The 19,613-nt window shown below is 43.3% G+C and overlaps 1 protein-coding gene across 1 annotated transcript; it reads left to right on the forward strand.

The window, feature by feature from the left end:
- Positions 1-307: 307 nt before the first annotated feature.
- LOC121183708 (unconventional myosin-VIIa) lies at positions 308-18,753 on the forward strand. Its single transcript, XM_041040888.1, has 47 exons — positions 308-325; positions 453-554; positions 648-800; positions 1,411-1,595; positions 1,899-2,020; positions 2,113-2,255; positions 2,346-2,459; positions 2,586-2,739; positions 2,856-2,932; positions 3,019-3,138; positions 3,663-3,802; positions 3,894-4,104; positions 4,188-4,323; positions 4,410-4,579; positions 4,681-4,821; positions 4,933-5,091; positions 5,190-5,279; positions 5,392-5,486; positions 5,575-5,659; positions 5,748-5,966; positions 6,358-6,567; positions 6,650-6,862; positions 6,953-7,117; positions 7,213-7,512; positions 7,600-7,760; positions 7,849-7,975; positions 8,078-8,197; positions 8,675-8,848; positions 9,314-9,541; positions 9,638-9,805; positions 9,931-10,048; positions 11,550-11,676; positions 12,460-12,626; positions 12,732-12,913; positions 13,008-13,129; positions 13,231-13,385; positions 13,855-14,008; positions 14,464-14,619; positions 15,243-15,348; positions 15,445-15,558; positions 15,682-15,769; positions 15,857-15,963; positions 16,250-16,435; positions 16,832-16,948; positions 17,135-17,218; positions 17,301-17,420; positions 17,516-18,753. Exons 1-47 carry the CDS (start codon positions 308-310, stop codon positions 17,609-17,611), a joined length of 6,699 nt encoding a protein of 2,232 aa, XP_040896822.1. The 3' UTR covers positions 17,612-18,753.
- The last annotated feature ends 860 nt before the right edge of the window (positions 18,754-19,613 follow it).

The following is a 19,613-nucleotide window of genomic DNA, read 5'->3' on the forward strand; positions in this document are numbered from 1 at the left end:
AGAGCTAAATGTATATTTGTCAACAATACTTCCCAGTTTTCCAAAGAGATTGATCTTTTGTTTTCCTTCACACAAGGTGTCTCATCAAACTAAGGTTTAAAAGGGTGATATTATTATCTACAGTTCATGGCTTTAATTATCAAACTGAGGCCGCACACTTAAAAAAACTTACTGAAGTGAACTGAATAGACCTAACTTAAAATATACTGGTTTTCCTGCAGGTATATGTTAATAGTAATTACTATAACTGGGCTGAATCTTAATTAATTTTGTCATTTTCTTTGCAGACTTGATCCATGTTTCTACAATGCTGCATTTGAGTAAGGTATGAAAAAGCTTCTCTGTAACGGATACTTCTAGAGTTCAGTAATTATATAAAACTCTCCGGCTTTTCAGCACTGTTGTTGTTTTTTTTTTTTTTTTTTGCTATGACCTCTGTTTTCTAAAACTAGGGTGATTTTGTGTGGGTGGACTCTGGTGCTGGGGTGCCGATCGGGGCGGAGGTCAAGGTGACGGACACAGGACAGCTTCAGCTTATCGATGATGAAGGAAAGGTACAAACCCCGTAACAGTTTGCTTCCGTCAGGTCCAGAAAAATGAGACTGAGGCTTCTATGTAATGTCCAATCTTTTATAACATGCATACAGGAGCACAAGATCAACAAGAAGACAGAGGGTAGCATCCGACCCATGCACCCCACCTCTGTGAAGGGTGTGGATGACATGATAAGGCTCGGTGATCTCAATGAGGCGGGGCTCCTCAGGAACCTCCTGGTGCGACACAAAGAAGGCATCATCTACGTAGGTTTCCATTTCCCGGATTCACTCTGAACCACCTGCTTTTATGACGTCCATAACCTGCTGAAATGCTTACTCGCCTGCTCTTCCCTTGCTGTGAATGGCTTTCTGCCTTAGACTTTGCCCCGGAGTTTATCACAGTGCCGTTTGTCTCCATAGAGACGAATGAGCCTCTGTTGAAAGTGAACGCTCCAGTGTTTCTTTGTCACGGCACCAAAGCTCAACAGTGTGTGTTCAGTTATGAATCAGGGCATTTTATTAAATCAAAATGCAACTGATGAATGCTGGGTACGACATTTACTAAGACTGATGTTCCCTTGTCTTTCACTTGGCGGTCGTGTTATGAACCACAGCAGTGAGAGCAGTGCTTTGTTTTTATAATCCATCCGTGAAACGTCTCAGTCCAGTGAATCATATTTAGAACACGGACCTCGTGCATTGCTGCCGTGACTAAACAGGGGTCACTGGGATCACTGGGGTCACTGGTTTGATGCTGTGCTCACACAATAATAACTTGTTTACTCTAAAGTACACACACACACACACACACACACACACACACTCTTGTTAAATGTGCTACTGTGTGATAGTTAATGACCCTCTCTGTTTAAAGACATATACAGGCTCCATTTTGGTGGCGGTCAACCCCTACCAGCTGCTGCCCATCTACACCGCCGATTATGTGCACATGTACACAGATCGAAGGCTGGGTGAGCTGCCGCCGCACGTCTTCGCCATCGCAGACAGCTGCTTTTTCAACATGCGCCGCAACCGAAAGAACCAGTGCTGTGTCATCAGGTCTGAAAACCTTTGTTTATATGAGGATAACTCACTGAGGACAGGATTTCTGATAATATCACATTATTCACGAGTAATTAACAAGTAGTAGTTACATGATAAACAAACAACAAAGTCAACAAAACCACCAAGAGTTAAAGATGAGAATTAGTTGATGATTTTAAGGGGGAAATGAAACTAAATGCTGATTGGATAAAGGTAATCGAAATGAGGCGTAACCAGGGGTTTTGGTTAGAGGGCCAAAAATCTTTGCTGGGCAGGGAGGAATTTAAATAATAAATAATTCTCCATTTTCCCTATCAGTGGAGAGTCAGGAGCAGGGAAGACCGAGAGCACCAAGCTGATGTTGCAGTTCCTGGCTGCAGTGAGCGGCCGGCACTCCTGGATCGAGCAGCAGGTTCTTGAAGCAAACCCCATCTTAGAGGGTATGAGCAGAACACCAGCATGAGGTTAACTTGCAGTCTTCGGAATCAGCTGACTCCTCCGTTCTTTGATCAAACACACTTTTACCTTTCAGCTTTTGGGAATGCCAAAACCATCCGCAATGATAACTCCAGTCGTTTTGGGAAGTACATTGACATCAGCTTCACCAAGGGTGGGGCCATTGAGGGGGCCCGTGTTGATCAGTACCTGCTGGAGAAGTCCAGAGTTTGTCGTCAGGTGGGGAAATCAGTTAGCTGAATATTTCCAGGAGCACTAGCGTGGCACATGTCATTTCCTGTGGTACAGAACATGTGCTTTCATGTGCAGGCACCTGAGGAAAGAAACTACCATATCTTTTACTACATGCTGATGGGCATGTCGGCTGAGCAGAAAAAGATTCTCTCCCTTGGAAACGCTGCTGAGTACAACTATCTGACCATGGTACAAACATGATTTGGGAAACTGTGAAATTTGAACAAAATGCTGTCGTTGATGGATTTTGAAGATAAATGAATAGAATGCCAGATAAGAGTTCATATTTAGTTCATATTCATTTCCTGTCACCAGGGTAACTGCACCAGCTGTGAAGGACGTGATGATGTGAAGGAGTACGCCCACTTCCGCTCAGCGCTGAAGATCCTTATGTTCACGGAGAATGACTCGTGGGAAATCTCCAAACTGCTCGCTGCGATCCTTCACCTGGGCAACGTGAACTTTGAGGGTAAGAACAGCACTTTGCAAAGGGATGTGCCTGTAGATACTAAATAATATCACTCCTGTACGTATAAAATAACTACATCTGTTGACATACAGAACATTTTTCTTGGATAATTTCAGGCACCACAGTAAATAACCTGGAGGGCTGTGACATCCTCACATCATCTCATTTCAACATGGCGAGCCAACTTTTGGAAGTATGTATGAAATTTTTTTTCTTTTTTAATTAAACCAAATAAAAAGACATCAGAAATGTCCCTAATCTACATGTGTGTGTCCTCAGGTGGATCCCAAAGTGCTGGAGAAGGGCCTGACTCAGCGCTCCTTGATGACTGCCAGGGAGAGTGTGAGCAGACCTCTGACCTCTGCCCAGGCTGTGGATGGCAGGGACGCCTTTGTCAAAGTAACAAAGACACGCTTTGTAATGTTCATTACACAACGGAAGACAGAACAAGAACATGGATGAAAAAACTCCTTATCATCAACAATGAGGCACAAAAGAGGCCAGATGGTGGTGCCAGAGATAAACCTGTACAGTGGCCATTTTGGGTCTCCTGATACTCAGTTTGACAGGTTCAGATCAGTTAGTTCAGATCAGTTTGCAGCTGATTAGCTTAGCTTAGCTTAGCACAAAAACCGGAAACAGAAAACGAGCCTGGCTCTGTTCAACATCAACAAAATCCACCTCTAAAGATCTAAGTGATGCTTCAACTACAGCTTCAGCAAACAACCATAAAATAATCAGTGAATATCAAAGATTATGGCAATGACTGAAATGGTGGAGGTTGAAGCTGTAGCTTATTATGACTCCCGCTGTCACAATGTAAAATAAAAGAAATTAGCTCGTGGATCCTTTGTGTTGTTTTGCTAATACAGTGTGTGGTGCTTTGTATAATTATTGTGCTATTCTCCTTATTATTTATCCAGGCGATTTATGGAAGACTCTTCATTTGGGTTGTTGACAAAATAAACTCTGCCATTTACAAGCCGCCTGAAGAGTCCGACGAGGCCCGACTGTCAATAGGCTTGCTGGACATCTTTGGTTTTGAGAACTTCAGCAAAAACAGGTAGGTGATCGTGACCTCAGAGCTTTGTTGCTGCTGTTTTTAGGCAGAGGACACATCGCTAAGTTGACTAACGTCCATTGACCTGTTGCAGCTTTGAGCAGCTGTGCATCAACTACGCCAATGAGCAGCTGCAGCAGTTTTTTGTCAGGCATGTTTTCAAGCTGGAGCAGGAGGAGTACGCCCGTGAAAACATTGTTTGGAAGCACATTGACTACAAAGACAACCAAAGCACCCTGGACGTGCTGGCCAACAAACCCATGAACATGCTGGCTCTTATTGATGAGGAGAGCAACTTCCCCAAGGTCTCAGTCCTCTTTGTACCTTGTAAACTTCAGTTTGTACCTGCAGAGCAGCTTTTAACCCTCTCCTTCCGGCTCGTTCTCAGGGCACAGATTCCACCATGCTCCAAAAAATGAATCAGGTCCATGGGAAAGGGGAAATCTATATTCCCCCCAAGAACAACTATGAGACACAGTTTGGAATCCGGCATTTTGCTGGAGTGGTCTACTATGATTCAAAAGGTAATTCTAAAGCTTTTAAAAGCAACAAACCAAAGCAACAAACAACATCCTGTGTGCTGTTCTAACTGTGTCTGTCTGGTTTTGAGGTTTCCTGGAGAAGAACCGTGACACTCTCAGCTCTGACCTGATTCAGCTGGTGGAAACCTCGGCCAACAAGCTCCTCAAAAAGGTGTTTCAGAACGAGCTGCCCTCCAGTGCCATCAAGAGCAGCACCAACCCAAGGATGATCATCACCACGCCCAAGAACAGCCTCCGGGTCAGTGCAGTCCTTAGAGACGCAGCTATAATCTGTTAGTAAAAATACTGTCAGCGTATATAATCACTTACACTGTGTGGCATTTGTTTGTGTGGGAACAGCAAGCAGCTGAGAGCAAGAAGCATGTGGCAACTCTGACTGGCCAGTTTCGCCAGTCTCTGGATTCCCTGATGAAAACACTGACTGTGTGCCAGCCCTATTTCATACGCTGCATTAAACCCAATGACTTCAAGAAGCCCATGGTGAGGACAGAGGCTGCGCCCTCTTACAACCAAAATCAGTTTACATCTTTACCATAAAAGAATGAAACAACGTGGTGTCAGTAAATCAGGTTCCACCCTTCTGTGTCTCAGCTGTTTGACAGAGAGCTGTGCGTCCACCAGCTCCGCTACTCTGGTATGTTGGAGACCATCAGGATCCGGAAAGCTGGATATCCTGTACGCTACACCTTCAACGAGTTCATGGAGCGCTACCGCGTCCTTCTGAAAACTTCCACCTGTGATCCCACAACAGTGAGTGGGAGGTTTTAACACGATCATTTTCACCTCATGCCTTTTCTCATCTTCTCTCGCTGTGTTTGTATGATGATTTTTTGTTTTTAATCTCACAGGAAAGCAAAGAGAAATGCTGTGAGAGCATCTGTGAGGCTGTGCTCGGAGAGGGCGACTGGAAGACTGGCAAGACAAAGATATTCCTGAAGGTGCTTCCTTTTTTATCTACATCCTGGAGTTAGTGATGACCATGTATGGAAGCATAAAACAGCCAAAATACAACAAAATAATAAAATAATATTTGTTTCTGTTTTCTGTCAGGACTTCCATGACACCTTGCTTGAACTGGAGCGAATGAAAAAACTGCATGACAAAGCACTTTTGATCCAGAGAGTCCTGAGAGGCTACAGATACAGGTACAGATCCAGGTACAGATCCAGAATCTTTCATCAAAATCTGGTTTAATGGTGTGTGATACATGTCTGTGTGTTACGTCTTTTACAGGAGAGAGTTCCTGAGGAAAAAGGCAGGTGCTCTTGTCATTCAGAAATACTGGAGAGGACACAAAGGCAGAAAACTGTACAAAGTGGTGAGTCACTGTTTAATATTTCACTGTCTGTCAAAGTGAAAATACAGGCCTGGCCTGTGAAAAACCTTCAGTTATGTTTCACATCCAGGTCCAGCTGGGCTTCACCAGGCTGCAGGCGCAGGTTCGCTCTCGCCAACTCCACTTCCAGTATAAGAAGAAGCGGGAGGCGGCCATCGTGCTACAGACCAGAGCCAGAGGATACCTGGCCAGGAAGGAATGGAAGCGTAAGAGAGATGCTGTGATCCTCCTGCAGGCGCACACCAGAGCTGTGATCGCGAGAAGAGCTCTCAAAAAGATGAAGAGAGATGTAAGTTCAGATTGAAGAATTAGAAAGTACCTGTTCTGGTTCACAGTTGTGAAGCAAAGGTTAAAGTCCCTCCTGGTTTTATTGGGTAGAGCAGTTGTTCCCAACTTTATCTGGTTTACTCCAGTATCCCTATCAGATGAACCCTAATCCCCCTTTATTAACACTACCAAGCATGTTCCAAATTTACCTCATGTCCACTACTTTTAGTTTCCTGTTTCAGCTGCTTATCTGTTGTTTTTCAGCAAATTATTTTTACTGTTAAGCCACTTGAACTAAATCAGGTTAAACAGGTGAAACAGTGAATTATTTCACCGGTTTAACTGTGAAATTATTGCTGATTATTTTAACTTTTTTTCATTGTTCACCTTCTTTTGTGTTCTTACTCTTTCAGATGTACCTCTCTGCTAAAGAGAAAGAAGAAGAGCAGCGGTTAATTTTGGAGAGACAGAGGCATTTGGAGGAGGTGCTGAGGCAGAAGAAAGAGATGGAGGCCAAAGCTCAGTCAGAGTCCATCACAGACCAGGAGATGGTGGACAGCATCTTTGGCTTCCTGCCCACTATTATTGGGGGGCAGGAGGGGCAAGCACCTGTGGGATACGAGGTTTGGGAACCAAAGATTTTACACAGAGACACTTTTGTTCTTTTTGGACAGTCAGTCACTCCATGTCTGGATCTGTTTTTAGAATTTTGAGAAGAAAAGGATGATTACAGAGGAAATAGACATCGACGACCTACCCATGGAGGAAGATCTTCCCAAAGAAGACTACGATGACCTGGATGAGTACTCCTTCTCCAAGTTTGCATCCATGTACTTCCAGGGTGCAGCCACTCACACCCACATCCGCCAGAGGCTGCGGCAGCCCTTGCTCTACCATGAGGATGAGGGAGATGTTCTGGTGCTTCTCTTGGACAACTTCACATCATCATTTCAGGTGTTTTGGTCACGTTATTAAATTATGATGGCTTTTCTGTTGCATTTTCACTAGGCGTCGCTGACAGTGTGGTGGATCATTCTGAGGTTTATGGGAGACCTTCCTGAGCCGAAGAAGCAGGTCCAGGTCCAGGGAACCTCCACACAGGAGCGCTTTATGCCTCAGGACCTGATCTCCAGAAAGGACAGACGTCTCAGCCACATGGTGGGCCTGGACCAGGTAAAGAACCTCACTAAGACAAGAAGTATTTCCTCATTTTGTAAATTAATAATAATTTGTCATAGATTTTTAAATGTCATTTCTGTCTGTTTTAGAGGGTACTAAGGAGTAAAAAAGAAATAAAGCCTTCAGTAGTCCCGGAAGAGCCAACACAAAACCGAAAGAGCTCCATCTTCACAGACCTGCTGACCAGAAACAGGAAGGCCTCTGCTGTGCCCAGTGGGACAGCTCAAAACCCGAGGGTGTACACTGTGCCCGAGGGAAGCCCACGAACAAGGAAGGGATCCACTTTCACTGACCTACTGTCCAGAAACAGAAAAGCATCAAATGTTCAAGAAAATGGAATCCCGAAATCTACTGCCAGTATCAGGAAACCCTCGATCATCATGGAGGAGGTGAGAGCAAAGGCTGCAAAAAGATTTCAACTCAGTGAGTCCTCTCTTTACGTTACTGACGCCTGTTTCATGTTTTGTTTCTTACAGTCAGATGATCTGACTGAAGTGTCCAAGCCTCCAACCCTGCAGACTGTGAATGAGGACAGTGATGTCATGATTGGAGAAGGACCCACCCTGGAAAGGCCGCTGACCTCTCTGGAAAAACTCCACATTATCGTGGGATATGCTATTGTCAGACGTGACCTCAGGTTAAAGAAGCTCCATTTACAAAACATATGCTTATGAATATCTTTTTTAGAAATTCTCTAACAGTACAGTGTTTGTCTCTTTGTCCAGGGATGAGATTTACTGTCAGATCTGCAAGCAGCTTCAGGATAACAACAATCGCAACAGCTACTTCCGCGGTTGGATTCTGTTGTCGCTCTGTTTAGGCGTTTTCCCTCCAAGTGAGCGCTTTGTAAGGGTAAGTACGAGAGTTGTATTCGCTACTTCAATCTCATAAACAGCGTGCCGTGCCGCATGCTGTAAGGTTTTGTTCATTCCCTTTTATCTCTTGTCTTGGCAGTACCTGCAAAGCTTCATCCGTTCCGCTCCCGTAGGCTACGCTTCCTACTGTGCTGAAAGGCTGCGGCGCACAGCGATGAATGGACTGCGAGGGGAGCCTCCAGCTTGGCTGGAGCTGCAGGTACTGAGACTGACATACAGTTTTCTTGCAAATATTCAAAGGATAAGTTCACCCAAATAAAAGAAACCACAATTCCCCATTGGCATGTAGTGGTATCTAACCATTTTATTTGTCCATTTATCCATTTTTTAAAATATCATTGTCTGAGATGTCTGATGCTGGTGGAGGTAAAATTTCCTTAAAGGTGTTTGCAGCACATCATGTACTTAAAAAAATCACCACCAGTATCTGTTTCCAGAAACACTGTGTTGGTCAGACTGGATGAGCCACAGAGCTCAAAGTGAACATTTTTTACAAGAACTACTTTCTACGAAAGAAGAAAAAAATATATAGAAGCATTTTTCAAAACCTGAAAACATTAAACAAAAACTGTATGCATGTCTGCATGTTTTTGTAATTTAATTTTGTGAACCGACCCTTTACTCTTATGAACTTACGTGCATAGAAGGTCTCACGTCATGATCATTTCTCTGGCAGGCAACCAAGACAAAAAAGCCCATGATAGTGTCTGTGATGCTGATGGATGGACGTTCAGTTAACCTGCCTGTTGACTCAGCGTCCACCTCCAAAGAGATCTGCCAAGTCCTCTCTAACAAAGTCAAACTCAAAGACACCTTTGGCTTCTCTCTCTATGTGGCTCTGTATGAAAAGGTATGCAGATACAACAACTGTGTTTGTCCTTTTCTTTACAACAGTCAACTTCAAATTCTTCCCCTGCAGGATGCAGAATACCCTGTGGCCGTTTTCTCTGTCTGATAGCTGGAGTAGAGATACAGGGAACTGGGGAGGGAGAGAGCGGCATGGCAGGCAGCAAAGGATGTGTCTGTATTTACTGGTCTTTGAGACCAAATATGCAAACAGCAAAGTCTGTTTATTTGTTTAAAGTTTGCACAAAGGGCAGCGTGCACAGTACATTAGCTGCTGCCTGTTTACTGCTCATCACATTACAACATGCAAATAAACTTTACAGCACAGACATACAGAAAATAAACTGTAAGAGCTGTTTTGGACCTTTTGTATAAAAATGAATTTATTGTAAGATTATGGAATCTAAAAAAGATAGTTATACTGTGCATAGAATGTCTACACATCAGTTATAGTTGACCTGTCTTGCAGGTGTGGGCTCTGGGCAGCGGCCGGGGTCACGTGATGGACGCAATTTCCCAGTGTGAGCAAGAAGTGAAGAGGAGAGGAGGGCAGGAGCAGCATGCTCCCTGGCGTCTCTTCTTCCGCAAGGAGGTCTTCACCCCCTGGCATGACTGTAAAGAGGACAAGATCAGCACAGACCTCATCTACAAGCAGATCATCCATGGTCTGAAGTGTGGAGAGTACCAGAGTGAGAAGGTGGGCTTTCATTCATCGAACATTCATCTAAAACAAGAATCCTACAAAATTCCTGTCACACACTTCGGTTAATCAGACATGATTCACTTCACACAGGAGGATGATTTAGTTCAGCTCGCTGCAAAACATTTGTACATCCAGCACGGTTCAGACAGCAGTCCAGACAATGTGAAGCAAGCTGTTCAAGACTGCATCAACAGCACTCTGCTGGAGGCCAAGTCAGAGGCCAAGTGGGTGCAGATGGTCGGCACAGCTCATGCTCAGGTCAGTCACGTCACATACCACAAGGTTTAGCACTGAGAAAACGAACAGATCACAATCTATAAATGATGAATAAAAGCTCCAAAGACCTTAAATAGATTCTGTCTGTTTTTCATAAACCACACAAGGGTCCATTTCTGAGTTCACGACAAAAGACAGATTCTGTGAAGGCAGAGATGGTCGACTATGTCCGGAAGAAGTGGCCCATATTCTTCTCCAGGTTCTTTGAGGTTGTCAAACTGTCAGGTAGGCATCTATTAGCATCGCTTTTCTGTTGTCATGTCTGTAAACTGTTTAGGGTTTGACAAATCTTTGTAATTGCTCTCATTAAATTCATAAAGTATGGTTATATTAACAATAAATAACTCAGTAGACAACAGAACAGAGGAAGTCGTGACTCTCTTGCAGCAATGAGCCACCAGATAGAACTGGTTTGATTTAATTCCAATTCACAATCACTGAGACTATTTTTTTATCATGATAGAACATAAAACATGTAAAACATAAATAACAGCTTTGACTTTATGTCAAAGGCGTTTATGTTTTGCGTTGCAGATATCTACTCAGTTAGCATGCTAACAAGCTAGCCCTCGCCTGTCCCATCGTGTAATACCACTTTGTACCTCAAGGGGCAGCAGCGAGTCACTGTAGCATTCAGTCTGCCCTCAGTCCAACATGAGAGGATGAAGAAGTAGTAACTGTAGTGGGCGATGAGCCTGTGATACAGCCGTCCTCTCTCTGCGACATCAGTTACTGATGCTGCTCCAGCTGTCCTCTGCTCCTGTCTCCTCTGCTCCTGTCTCCTCTGCGTCCTTCCTGTCTCTCTGACTGGGCAGACTGGGCAGACTGGGATGAAAACAGCTTGTGTGTCAGCAGCTGCCCTAAGCTGAGGTTAGATTTATTCAAGCTAACGTTCAGTGTGAGGGTGGAAGGTTGGCTGTGAGTGGAGAGTGAGCACCAAGGAGTGCATTCATTGTTTCTTACAATGGTGATGGACACCCCGACTTCCTGTTAATATGCTGCCCCCTGTTTGTTTGGAGTGTGAATCAGTTGCTGAGCTCTTACACATGAACGATCAGCAGTGGAGCTGTTTTTCAACCAGAACCTTTTGAGCAATTAGCTGTTGCTGCTTTTTGTATCTGTGTCAGGCTCGAATATTTGAGGCTATTAATAGAGTCTCTATACCACTGGGAGTAAGACCCTCGCAAAGAAGCTGATTAGAAGGGAATAACTGGGCCAGAGGCAACATTTCTTCCTTCTCTGTTTGCTTGTGAACAACCTAATTTGCAAAACGATGCATCCGTGCTGTCTAATAAGGGCGAACTCAGAGTCACACAACATGTAGCCAGCCAACAACACTAACATGTTAAAAAGAGTGTCCCACTGAATGACTTAGAACTCCTTTTATTTTGAAATGATTAGTTGATTGACAAGAAAATAATCATTAGTAATTCTAATAACTGATTGTGGCAAACTTTTTTGTTTCTCGCTTTTCAAATCTGAGAATTTATTCTTCTGTGTGTTTTGCATCATTGTGGAGAAGATGTCTGTCGTCTCTGGCAGCTTCTAATCTTTTAGAAAATACAAAGATGAAAATTACAGCATGAAAATAAAATGTTTTTTTTGTTGCAGCCCTAAAGCGAAAGTTCTTTGCCTGTGGTTTGATGATGGGGCTTCTACTAATGTGCACATTAATGCTGAACTCACTGCACAGGAATATATCTCAGGATTCTTGTCTCGTATGTAGGTCCTCCACTGCCAAAGAGCAAGTTCATCGTAGCCATAAACTGGACTGGTATCACATTCCTGGATGAAAGAGAGAAGAGGCTGCTGGAGCTCTCCTTCCCTGAAGTGACAGGAGTCAATACCATAAGGTAAAGTTTTATTAGTCCAGGCACAGAATCAGAGAAAGAATGCAGTCATGCAGTTATGTGCTAAAGCAAATAACATGTTTTGTTCATGTTAAAAAAAGAAATGTCACAGCTTGCAAACACTTTATGTAGCAACCAAGAGTCTTTCTGTTCTTGACTGAGGAAGTTTCACCCACTCTCTCTCTCAGATCACTTTAAGTTCTGAGATTAAGAGATATCTGTGGGCTGTCGCTCTCGCTCAATATGTTTAAAATCCGCCCACAGAGTTTCTTTGAGGTTCAGGTCAGTGGACTGTGAGGGCCGTTGCGAAAGCTTCTGCTTGTGTTTTTTGAATTCGTTTATCCCAGCCGGTCTTAACTGTCTGTTGGACATTTGCATCCAGAATTGGCTGATATTTGGCTGACATCCATTCTTCCCTCTGTCTGTACAATGTTTCCTGAGCCACTGTCTGCCACAGTGAATATGTACACCCCCTTAGTTGAGAGAATTTATCAAACTCTGGAAACCAGATAACAATTCCTAACCAGTCAGTGAATAAATGAAGTTCTGTTTTACAAATCGCGTGGTGCCAAAATGTTTAAGTCCATGAAGTAAATAGCAGCAGTGCGTTACCGTTTGAAGAACGTTTGCTGCAGAGGTTGTGTTTACATTTTAAAAATCAACTGTCAAATGATTGTAATTGCTCAGGGAATTTTGTACACAGCACTACACATCATCCGTGTCGTGTTATTCCACTCAGCATCACTTCAGTCCTTAGCTTCTGTTTCTGCTGTGATGCTCACACAGGGAGGGTAAAGCTTCTGGTCAGGCAGTGTGTCTGCTGACACTGAAAGGAGACTTCACTCTGAGCGGGTCCACAGCTGAGGACATGGCTGAGCTGGTTACCATGTTCCTGAGTGGACTGACAGAGCGATCTCAGTATGCTGTGGCCCTGAAGGACGTCAACAGACAAGGTCAGCGAACCTGGGGACGTTCTGATTTGTCTTTCTCGCATTGTAGCACCTCACTGATTGCTTTTGTGAACTGCTAACTGACTGATTTCTCATACTCCTCAACAGATGATCCCACGTTCCTCAGCTTCAAGAAGGGAGAACTGATTGTAATTATCAAAGACGATGAGTTTTCTCAGCAGCGTGGCTGGATAAAGGGCCAAATCGAGGGCACAAAACAATCAGGAGCCGTCCCCATGGAGGCCATTTTAATCCTACCAACGCTCAGCAAACCCACCTATGAGGTCATGGTACGGAAATATCAACACCACAGCTTTCATAGATGAGCTATTGTGCAACGACTCTATGGAGCATTAAATGTGGTGCATGTTCCCTTGATTTCAGAGCCTCGTCAACCTGCCTCCTAACCAGAGGAAGAGCATCATTCAGGCAAACCAGAAGGAAACAGGAACAGTGGAGAGAGTGGCTCCAGCCACACTGAAGGAATTCTCTCTCGAGTTCTTCAGGTATCTGGAAATACCCTCGACTTTACCACATGCCACCAGGAATATTCTCACCTAACAATACTGAGTGCAGATATCTACATCTTGTTTCCTTTATACTGCAGGCATCCCACTAATGATGTTAACCGCCAGGTGATTTCCAGGAATGCCGCTCCTGAGAGGCTCTGGGCAAACTCCAGAGAGCCGATCAGACAGCCCCTCCTCAAGAAACTGGTGGGTCACTCAGAGCTGAGCCACAAAGCCTGTCTGGCTTTCACTGATATCCTCTACATACCAGAATTATACCAAACGGTTTACCTGTTCGCAGGGTTTCGTTTTCCTCTAGCTGGAGGTTTAACTGCGTGTTTAACTGCATCCATACATTCGACACAGCCCTCTGCAGCGAGCTGTCACATCCGTCTCTGAGACACACGCCTGCCTGTGTTGGCAGAAGGCAAACACATCCATGGACACATCAAAGATAAAGCTTTGCCATGTTTGAGTAGACTAATTAATATATCCAGTATAACTAGCCTAGCCAAGCTAAATGTTATGCTAAGCTCTCAGTGGCAGCCTAACCCTAACCCACCAAACTAACCGAACCACCTTCCTCAGCTCCTTTAGCCCAGCAAGCAACAAAGCATTCAGATTCTGTCTATAGCATCACCAGCTAACACCTTCAGCTCAAACCCTTCTGTCTGTAAAGTTTATGAGACCAGGCTGCTTATTCCTCCTTGACCGTTTTGTACCCATTTTGAAATATATGGGAGATTACCCCACCAAGCAGATGCAGAGTCCTCTTGAGCTCACTGACCAGATCTTCGGCCCTGACACTCAAAACGAGGCGCTCAGGGATGAGATCTATTGCCAGATTATGAAGCAGATGACCAGCAATAACAACAGGTACGAGTCACTGTCTCAGATTTACAGCTGTTCATGAACTTGTTCCAGGAAAAGGAAATATTTAAGACTTGTATAACACAAAATGTTTTTTTTAATATATGTATATGTTCAAAAAACTGTATGACAGAGGTGAAAGTATTTGTTTTAATTAAACACCTGTTTTTGCAGGTATTTGATTTTTCAGGAAAACATCTGACAGAGTAATTGATAATGAAAATTGTATAAGCAAATTAAAAACCTGACCTGTGAGTTTAAGCAGCTGTTGTTCTCTCATGGGTTTTTCTTTATTTAGACAGTAGGAAGTGCAATCTGACATTTTTCCAGAAGTGGAAGTGAAAAGGATCCACCCTTGTGTGTTTCGGTGCACAAGGATGAATATGAAATCAAACCACAACTGCATTTCAACATAAGCTTTGTCGTGTTTTCCGTATGATTGTTTTCATGTTGTCCATCAGGTACAGCATGGAGCAGGGCTGGCAGCTGCTGTGGCTGTGCTGCGGCCTGTTTCCTCCCAGCCCGTCTCTTCTGAGACACACTCAGCGCTTTCTGGAGTCGCGGCGCAGAGAGCCCCTGGCTTCTGACTGTCTGCAGCGGCTGCAGAGCTCTCTGAGGTTAGACCAACATACTGTGTAATACACCACCAGCGCGGGGAAACACAGGGCTGTGCGTCGGTGGTGGATTCCTCCTCCTTTATCTCATGATGGCGACCACAGTATGCATGCTAACTGTGACGGGGTAATTTATCGAGCAGCTAATGTGAGGTGAAGAAAAGCACAAGGCAGTTGCAACACTCCGACCCGCATGAGCAGCCGACAGAAAGTGACATGACACCACGGCTGCTGTAGTGAGAAAAGGAAATGTCAGGCTATGGTATCTTATGTTTCTCTCAAGTAAGGAAAACTATTTGAACTGAGGTATGTGGATTTCTTACTCGGTATTCTTTGAGGACAAGCTGTGCAGTTTAAAACAGAAATTGCAGCAGTGCTCACACCATCAGCAGAACTCTTTATACTAACGTCTTGCATCGCCCTCACAGTGAGTTGACCACACTTAACATTTGCATGGCCTCCTCTTTAAATAAACACAATTTACATTCGGTATAACTGACAGTATGACAGCACAGTTGGTGTATGGTGTGGCATTCTGTGACACAGCATGTGCTCTGCACTGAAAAATAAAGTAAATAAAAAAAGATAATAAAACAAGTGACTCAGCCGTTTCTGTCCATGTGTAGGATGGAGCCCAGGAAGCTCCCACCACACCAGGTGGAGGTAGACGCCATCCAGCTGAACAGCATCCAGATCTTCCACAAAATCCACTTCCCCAACGACACAGAGGAGGTACGACTGTGGACATGAAACGTAGAAATACAACATTTTAAGCTTTTTTTTTTTTTTTTAATCTTCTCTTGACACTCTTCCTTTGTCTTATTTCAGATATTTGAGGTTGCAACCAACACCAGGATCAGGGATCTGATTCAGAACATAACCAACAAGCTCAATCTGGTCTCAGCAGACGGCTTCAGTATTTTTGTCAAAACACATGACAAGGTTCATTTGGCACTTTTCAACCTTACACATCAAACGTTGTTGTAGATGTTTGTCTTGTGTTTTCTTTCATGACTTTCCAGCTCACTGGTCTTACAAAAAAATCTCTAATTGTGTTTATTGCAGGTCCTCAGTTTGAATGACACAGACTACTTCTTTGATAGTCTGAGACAAATCACTGACTGGTCCAAAAAAGCCAAGAGGATCCAAGACGGTAATAAAATGTCATCAGATTGGAGTGACAGTCGGACATTTGTCCTCTGTATTTACCTGTGAAAACCTCTTTGTGTGTGTTCTGCAGGTGGGCCAGTCAGCATACCCTACCTTGTGTTCTTCATGAGGAAGTTGTGGTTCAATGTGATCCCTGGCAGAGACACAGAGGCCGATCTTATCTTCCATTTCCCTCAGGTGCATTTGAATGATGCAGCTCAGTAACCATCACATTTTCCAGGCTGATTAGTTTCTCCACATGATATGAAAGCCAAATCTTTCCATGAACACGAGCCATCCTGATGGAAAGATGAGATAGTATAAACACCAACCAGAGTGAGCAGAATGAATGTTAGTTTGAAAGTGAGGCTGAAAACAGTTTTCTCAGAATAAACAACTTGATGAATGAACAAGTTGAAAATTGGCCCAAATCTGTGAAAAATTCCTGAAACAAAACTCCCTGAAATATCTTTATATCTTCCAGGAGCTACCTAAGTACCTGAGAGGCTATCACGTCTGCACCAAAGATGAAATGCTCAACATTGCGGCTTTGCTCTTCAGAATAAAGGTCAGCAACGACAAGAGCCAGCTTGTCATGATTCCCAAGATGCTGAAGGATCTTGTGCCCGCTGACCAACTGAAGGCCATGTCTGAAAATGAGTGGAAGAAGGTACGATAGACTTTTTCACTGATTTCATCTGCTTAAGCCTCAATCTGCTGTATACCTTAAAAGATAAGGCTGGCCTTAGTCTACATTATTCTAATAACCAAGAAATCCTGTGCAAAGACCTCAGTCAACAATGTTAGTATGATGAAGGTTTTGTTGGTTTTGATGTTTGAAGAATTGTTAACAATAAGAAAAATGCAGAATCTGAGCAGATTTATTCCTTCAGTTGCCCAAATGAACAATATCACCATTATACCGTGTGATCTCTGTGATCTCTACCTCAGCTCACTGGGAATATTGCCTGAGGGCTGTGGGGGTGTTAGAAAACCATTAACCTCATTAAACGCAGTGCAAACACTTTTACAAAAGAGAGATATTTTCTCTTGTTTTCATTTTCAGATTATTGTTGCTTATTACAACAAACAAGCTGGAATGACTGTTGAAGAAGCCAAGCTGGCATTTCTGAAGGCAGTTTACCGCTGGCCGACATTTGGCTGTGCATTCTTCGAAGTAAAGGTAAGAGCTGCAGTTAATGAAGCACAAATGGTGCCTTATCTTGCTGTCTACAGTTCATTTGGTTGGGTGGGTGGTTTATTTATCTGAGGCTTCAGTGCTTTCTCCTCAGCACATCTACAGAAAGCAAACAGCCACGATCAGCGCGATGGAAGGTTTTCTTATTTGCCTTTCTAACTTTCTTTTCAGCAAACATCAGAACCAAACTTCCCTGATATTGTGCGAATAGCCATCAGCAAGCAAGGACTCACAATCATTCACCCTAAAACCAAGGTTAAAAATAACGATCAACAGCACTGCATTCAACATCCTTCTCTTATTTTTCACTTATTAACAAATCTTTTCTCTTGTAAAGGACGTTTTGGCAAATCACCCATTCAATCGCATCGCTAACTGGTGCAGTGGAAGCACCTACTTTCACATGACTATTGGCAGTTTGGTCAAGGGAAGCAAATTTCTGTGTGAAACCTCACTGGTAAGATCTGTTATTAGACATGTGTGGTACACTATGCTAGTTAAAGTGTGTCCTTTCCATTTCCGTTTCTTTACATCCGTGTCTTCTCTTAAAAGGGTTACAAGATGGATGATCTCATAACCTCCTATGTCAACATGTACCTCAGAGAGAGGAGGGTTGGGCAAACCAGGAACCAGCGCTTCAACATGTGAGCTTTGCAGTCAGTAGCATGAGTGTGACGCAACTCTGGAGCTGCAGATATAAACCAACACGCTCAACACGCAGTTCATACACATGCAGCGTGAGGCAGAGCACAAACACTTCTCTGCTTTTCAAAGTACAATTTTTTTTTGTTTTTTATTGATCATAGGAAACAAAGTGGTTGTAGATTTCTCACATTTTATTTAAACTAATGTTTCTCCGGTATGTCTGTAAGTAACACAGCCTGAAGTGAAGAAAAAGTCATATTTATGGCATTTCTGTGTGCACGTTTTCTTATCATCTTATTTATGCTCTGGAGATAAGATAATTACATCGGATCCACAGATCAAACAAAATCTACAAATGTTTATGATGAAATGATTTTCACAAATGTTTCTCCTTCCTGAAACAAACATCACCCGAGCTCAATAGATGTAAATGAGTTTTACAAATAAATATAACAATAGATGAGTGCATATTTCCAACTTATTTCACACATATATTTGTAAACATCATTTATTTTCAAACCATCATAAACATTTGTAAATACTGTTTTTAACTGTGGATCATGAAACACTAATTTGTCACTCCAACATTTCTCTGTGCCAGTCTGCCAACCTAAACCCTGAAGGGGCCCTGTGGATTTTTCTACTCAGTGTTTCTTACTGAAAACTCACTGTGCGTATCCTTGATGTCTAACAAAGCTATTGAATGTATTTTAATTCTCATAAAGCCGTTTAAAGACAATTTGAAAATGTTTAATCGCACAGTGTTTACATGCATGTTTGCTAGCTCAGTCTACTTCTTCATTGGCTTTGTTCGTACATTGCTGCTCTTCTTTACATGTTAACGCCACCACGTGTTGATGGTGTGAAACCGACAGTGAATTGTGCCGCTCACATGCTTGCACACATACATGTGTTTGTATTGTGCACGTACACAATACAAACAAAATGAGGACCCACTAGTCGAAACACTGCTCGCCAGTGCTAACCGTGTGGTCGAAAACTCTACTTTAAATAAGCCCGCCTTTAAAAAAACATCTTAAATGCTTACAGTGATTTTTCATTCAAGTGAGAAAACATTCAATGAGACATTTATTGCTGAGTAATAATTTTTTTCTTTGAACATTATCAAATAAAAGATTTTCCCAGTCAAAGTCTATTGGTTAGTCTAACTGCCAGAAATGTGGTTTCTATCAGTCTGCAGCAGCAAGCAGAAAAACTTTGTTTCATTTGAACCCTCACCGCAGTAAGAATGATAAGAAAAGAATGATATACTACACTTACACATGCCACTGTTTTTGCTGCAGGGTTTCGAGACACAGACAGACAGAGCTGAGAAGCTGAACAAAAGTGGGGGCCGCTCCAATTAGCCGTTGGCAGTAGATAAACAGGGTAGTGATGTCAAAGCTTCTCCACAGTCTTGCACAGATAGTGGCTTCATTCAAGTCCACAGAATACCATTTGCATATCGATGATACAGAGAAGAGAAAGCACCCATGTATCTGACACACAGCTGTGAAGTCCTTGTGTGAAAGAAATATTATCCCCCTCAGCCAGTGGGTCTTCTGTCCACATCTGTCTGATGGCTATGTGACTGATTATTTTGGGCATTCCAATTCAGGATGCCCCCAGGAGGCAAGAGACCAACAAGGGCCTCTGTTTCCTTCAGGCGTCCCCCCTCCTCCTCTTGTTTTTCACTTGCTCCCCTATAGGGCATGGGGCCCTCTATAGAACTTAACAGACCGTCTACAAAAGATCATCTCTGAGACTTTAGTCATAAACTTCTCAATTGAAAACACAGTCCATCTTCTATCTATCAGCGGCGTGGTGAGAGTTCATGGTAAAGGGGGTGCACCACTAGGCCTGGTTTCCATGGAGTCATACCCAACGACTCATTGCGACTGAGGCATGCCATTCTTCTCCCTGCTGCTAAAATGTGCTGCTTATTCTGACTCAGGCTATTGTGGAGCGCACAAGTGGCTCTCTGAGGAGAAGGGTATGGCCAAAG

Source organism: Toxotes jaculatrix, chromosome 6, assembly GCF_017976425.1.
Source record: "Toxotes jaculatrix isolate fToxJac2 chromosome 6, fToxJac2.pri, whole genome shotgun sequence".
NCBI lineage: Eukaryota > Metazoa > Chordata > Actinopteri > Toxotidae > Toxotes > Toxotes jaculatrix.

Coding starts and splice junctions, on each gene's coding strand:
- LOC121183708 (XM_041040888.1), top strand. Junction 15,349..15,444: donor TCCCCAACGACACAGAGGAG/GTACGACTGTGG, acceptor GTCTTATTTCAG/ATATTTGAGGTTGCAACCAA. Junction 17,421..17,515: donor TTCTGTGTGAAACCTCACTG/GTAAGATCTGTT, acceptor TTCTCTTAAAAG/GGTTACAAGATGGATGATCT.